The sequence below is a fragment of the Octodon degus genome, unplaced genomic scaffold (genome assembly GCF_000260255.1).
Source record: "Octodon degus isolate 3935 unplaced genomic scaffold, OctDeg1.0 scaffold00026, whole genome shotgun sequence".
Classification (NCBI taxonomy): Eukaryota; Metazoa; Chordata; class Mammalia; order Rodentia; family Octodontidae; genus Octodon; species Octodon degus.
The window spans coordinates 16,953,400-16,958,966 of record NW_004524602.1 but is presented as its reverse complement, the minus strand read 5'-3'; the positions used below and the strand labels follow the sequence as shown (position 1 = coordinate 16,958,966).

The following is a 5,567-nucleotide window of genomic DNA, read 5'->3' as shown; positions in this document are numbered from 1 at the left end:
ATTTCCTTTTCTCAGCCTTTCATTTTGGGAAATCTCAGACCCATAAAAATGTTTTAATAGCACAATGAACATTTACCTTCTAATTAAATTCACCAATTATTAACAGTAAATATTTGCTGAATTTTTTGTATATTTGTTGTTTGTTTCATGATTAGTTGAGTTTTGAAGCATGACACGTTGGGCGTCAAGCCCGGGGCCTTGGAACTGAGCCGTATCCCCAGGCCCCCTTTTGTTCTTGTTACTTTTGTTGTTGTTGTTGTTGTTTTGGGTCTTGTGGAATTGCCTAGGCAGGGCTCAGATTTGCAGTCTTGCCTCAGCCTCTCAGAGTTCTAGATTATACATCACTACAAGTAGCTATTTGCTGTTTTTCTGTATTCCTGCACATACTTTATTTTTTCTTAAATAGCATGAAATCAGTTGCAAATGTCATAGCACTTTACCCATAAATAATTCATCATTTGTGTCCTAAGAAAAAGAAATTACTCTCCTATATAAAATTCTCCTGAATAATTATAATTATCTAGGCAATTTAACACTGATGCGGTACTGTTAATAAACTGTTACTATTCCGAATTCTCTGGCTTCCCATAATGCCCCTTAAAGCTTTTCATGTTGTTCAGTGTGCTCTACTCAAGGAGTTCTATAGTCTTGAGCAATATGCAACAGATCTCTAATACTTTTCTTATTGCTTTAAAAAGAAATCTTTTGTAACATGGCTCATTTTTAATAGTTTAGGCCAGTTTTCAACTGGGGTTTCTCTGATTATTTCTCTATGAGTAGATTTAGTTGAACATTTTTGGCAGGATTGCCGTGCACATGACACCAAGCTCTTCACAGCGCCCCAAATCTGGAGTCATCGCTCTGGTTGTCCCATTTCTGGTGAAGTTTAAGTTTGATCAAAGTGGTGCCTGCTAGGTTTTTTTAATTGTAATGATGCCCTTTTGTTTTTTAATTAATAAGTAGCCTGCCAGGTTGTTCTGGGTTTTTTTGTTTGTTTGTTTGCATTGTAATTCAGGCTGGGCTTGAACTCACGGTGTAGTCCAGACTGGCCTCGAGCTTGTACAGCCTCCTGCCTCAGCCTCGCAAGTGCTAGGCTACAGGTGTGCACTTTCACACCCAGCTTGGTATTTTTATTATTCATGTATTATTCTTTCCTGTAAAAAAGAAGAGTGCTTTTTTTTCTCTTCCTCCTTTCTCTATTAATATAAAGCATGGATTCTTTATCAGTGCTATAATGCATTTTCATTCTTACTCTTTTTGATCGTTAAATTGTCCAAGTATGACCTTATGTTGGGTCCTGTGTTCTTTTTCTTTTGTTAATCATTTACTTATTTGTTTGTTTGGTACGGGGTCTCTCTATGCAGCTGGGACTCACAGTGATCCTCTTGTCTCAGCCTCCCCAGCACTGGATTGCAGGCATGCGCCACCATGTCCACTTTTGGTAGCTGGCATGGCACACCTGGGGTTCCGGGGCTGGCAGGGCATGTGGTACAGGGGACTGAACCCGGGTCCTTGCGCTTGCCAGGCAGGCACTTAGACCATTGAGCTCTCTCACCAGACCCTCCCATGTTCTTTATGTTCTGTCATTCCTTAAGCATTTTCTTTTTTTGGCGCTATACAATATCCTGGGATTCCTGCTTTCCCTGAATCAAATAAGTTTCTGTCTTTTTAAAGAAAACCTGTGCAGTTTGTGCAATGAAAAGAGATTGTCTTGCCCATTATGCTGGGGAAAAAATTTGGTTTGTTGTTTTTGTTTGAGACACGGGATGTACTCACCGTGATCCTCCTGCCTCAGCCTCCCAATGCTAGAATTATGGGTATGTGCCACCATGATACCCAAATTAAGCACTATTTTTTTTTTAATAAATCAGATTTCTTTCCTTCTGTTTCCACATTCTGTTCCTTTTTGGCTAATTTTATGTATTTATTTTTGGAACAGGGAATCAAACTCAGGAGCTTGCACCTGCCAGGCAGGTGCTGTGGTGCTGAGCTATCTCCCCAGCTCTGTTTTGCCTAATTTTAGAGTCCATCTTCTAACTTTTTGGTTTTTGCGACAGGGTGGGGCTGTGTAGTGCAAGCTGGCCCTCAACTCACTGTTGCAGTTCCGCCTTGGACCTAAAGCAGTCCTCCGAGTACAGCTCCCAGGCTGCACCTCCACAGCCGTGACTGCACCTCTCTTCTCTTTAAAGCAGTGGCCACGTTTATTCAGCGACATAAAAGTGAAGGGTGGGGTGCTGGCCCCCAAAGCAGGCTGGGTCCGGTAAAGAGGACAAGGCACAAGCGGACCAGAAGTGCCTGCTGTGCCCTGGGCGCGCGGCACGGTGACAGCGCCTGGCCGGCCCACCGTGAGGCCCCGAGGCCTGGCCCAGGCAGACCGCCTCCCTCCGCCTGGCGAGCGCTGGGATTGCGGAACACACTGCGTTGTGCTTCTGCACCGGCTGCGTGTGACCATCTGGGGAGAGTCGCGTTTCAGTTGGGATATGCAGCCGTCAGCACCAGTGATTCTCCTGCAACTATTTTCTGGGTTCTGGTCTTTATGGTGACTAGTGTTTTCACCTTAGGCGAGTCACTTCATGCCGCCGAGCCTGTCCGGTTCCGAGCGGCAGCTGTGACGCGCCTCGCTGGACGCAGTCCTCAGGGTGGCGCTGCCCGGCGGCCGCGGTCCCGGACTCGGGTCATCCTGCCACTCGTAGCCCGGTTATCGCACTCTGGATTCCCTGCCTACCCTTCCTGAGATTTTTCTTCCTGACTAAGGGAACAAACAAAAAGAGGAGGCCCGGGGAGGTAGCGCAGTAGCATAGGTCCTGAGTTCAATCCCCAGGACCCCCAAAAAGAGGAGACAGAAGGAAACACAGGTTTCAGAAATTGGTGCGCAGATTTTCTCCTTACTCGCACGCAGCAGCCGTCTCCTGTGTGACCGCGCGCCAGGGCCGGTGGCTGCCAGATCGCTCGTTAGGAGGCTGGCCGGCGCCCTCCTCGGCCACCGCAGCTCGCGCTTCTGTGCCAGGGCAGCCTGTTCCTAACACGGCTCCTGATTCCTCGGCATCGCGCTCGCGCCAGCGCGCACTTGTACCAGGCACGTGGCGGCCCTGCCGGCCTGGGACCGCTCTCAGGAGCCCTGAGCAGCGCCTCGTCTTCCGCGCGCGTTGGGGCATTTCAAGCAGAAGGCGCGGCGCCGCGGCCAGTGTGGCGCGGAGTGGACCGTGCGGAGGACTCCTGCTTGTGGGGTGAGGGCCGGCCAGGCGGAGCGCTGCCTTGCTTGCCTGCAGGCGGGGCTGTGTCTGTGAACGACTGAAAGTGTCCTGAGGGTGGAGGGGCGCCCCCGTGCAGGGGGTGTAGGCGATGAGGGCCAGCTGTGTGTGTGTCTTCGCGGGTGTGTTTCATTAAGAGGAGAGAGAATTTCTGAGCTTGTGGCATCTACCTAATGTGGCATATGTTGGAGGGAATTAGGATAAACTAGTGTTTCTATCCAGTCCTATGTACAAGAGTTGCGTTCATCTAGGAACTTTATTAAAAGCCCATGTGGGGCAGGGATATAGCTCTACAGGGCAGTGCCTGCCTGGCAAGCACAAGGTCCTGAGCTCGATTTCTGGGACACAAAACCCACCCAAACAAAAAACACTGGGTATTAAAGCCGAAGAACTCACGATAGAGTATTTGGTTTTTTGTTTTGTTTTGTTTTGTTGTTTTGGTACTGGGGATTGGACTCAGGACCCTGCGCTTGCCAGGCAAGTGCTTATTCTGTTGAGCAATCGCCCGGGCCCTACCATAGAGTATTTTTTTTTTTAACTTTTTTTTTTTTAAATATTTATTTATTTATTTTGTGTGTGTGTGTGGCCAGCTCAGCCCACCAGGGGGCGGGGCTGGCTGGCATGTGGTGCTGGGGGATTGAACTGCGGTCCCTGGGCTTTGCGAAGCTTGTTCTAAGTAGGTGCTTTAGACCACTGAGCCATCTCACCAGCCCTACCATAGCGTATTGAGGCTACTTTTAATTTCTAAACACCGAGCCACTGAGGAAGCACCTACTGGACGTATATCTTTCCAGCCCACTTTTTAAATTTCTAGCTCCCAACATTCTTATTTGCCTTAATGGACTTAGTGCTATTATGTCTTATGTTTTATATTGTAAACTGCTAGAAATCATTTTTGTAGGTGAAATATAAATATATTTATTGATAAAACCAACGTCATATGTGTATTTTAGGATGGGAATGACTATAGACACAATTTCCATAGCAGTTAGAAAGATGAACCTCAAATTTAGGGCCATTGTGTAATAAAAGTCTTATATTCATTGGCCTTCCTACACATTTGGAACACAATGTAAATAAAAGAATAACTTTTAAATTTTGAAATATTCTTCTATCTAATATTATGCATTGGTTCCATAGGCTTTGTAGCTGAGCAGTTTCTAAACAATACAGCCACTCAACTGACATACCATGGACTATGTGAACTAACTTCAACCGTTCAGGAGGGAGAGCTCTGTGTGTTCTTTCGGAATAATCATTTTAGCACCATGACCAAACACAAGGTATGCTAAAGAAATAGCTGTTTAATTGTTACTGAAAGTCACAGCAGCTTAATTTAGAGATGTATTTAATTTGCTTAAAATAAAAGATTTTAGTATAACCCTAATCATCAAATTGTGATGGTAATTAAGTAGTAGTTCTTTAGCAGGGAATGAATTAAGCACTGAAGTATTATCTTAAGTCAGTTTTTGTTTTTAAATTCTCAATTTCTTTTTCACAGATTACATTAAAAAGTATTGACTTTCTAAGAGAAAAAAGTACCTAGAGGGAAAACAAGGATGACTTTCAATGATGGCTGTTTATAATTGAACACTAAAGGAAATTAGAAGAACTAAGATTTGCATTAAACTCAATATGATAGTACATGCCACACCATTGGCTGGCTACTCTGGAGGGGGAAGGAAGGAGGGAGGGAGCCGGTATGGTAGTGGTAGTACCTCATCCCAGCAGTCCCAGCACTCAGGAGGCAGACAGCTGGACTGGTAGCGCAGGGCTGTAATCTCAGCATTTGGGAAGCTGAGGTAGGAGGATTGCCACCATTTTGAGGCCAGGCTAAGCTATGTAGTCAAGGCCAGCCTGCACTCTGTACTACAAAGGTCAAGGCCTGCCTGCACCCTGCACTACAAAGCAAGACCCTATCTCAAAAATTTTTAAAAAGGCTAAAACAGGAGGAACATGAATTCAAGGCCAGCATGAACTGTGCAATGAGACCCTGCCTCAAGAAAACAAAAAATTGAAAAATTAAAAAAGAGTACCTTTATATAGTGTTTGCTATTATTTATTTATTCATTTATTTATTTATTTTAATTTTTTGGCTGAACCGAGGATTGAACTCAGGTCTACTGAGCTATCTCCCCAGCCCCTGAGCCTCTCCCCGGCCCCTGAGCCGTCTCCCCGACCCCTGAGCCGTCTCCCCGACCCCTGAGCCGTCTCCCCGACCCCTGAGCCGTCTCCCCGGCCCCTGAGCCATCTCCCCAACCCCTGAGCCATCTCCCCAACCCCTGAGCCGTCTCCCCGGCCCCTGAGCCTTCTCCC

General features: G+C 46.3%; 1 protein-coding gene across 1 annotated transcript in view; it reads left to right on the top strand.

Moving 5' to 3' along the window:
- Nucleotides 1-5,567, top strand: part of Mindy2 (MINDY lysine 48 deubiquitinase 2) — a 62,308-nt gene that overhangs the window by 37,307 nt on the left and 19,434 nt on the right. Inside the window, exon 8 of the mRNA XM_023712659.1 lies at nucleotides 4,392-4,534. Within this exon, the coding sequence (XP_023568427.1) occupies nucleotides 4,392-4,534 (143 nt within the window). The remainder of the gene's footprint in view (nucleotides 1-4,391; nucleotides 4,535-5,567) is intronic.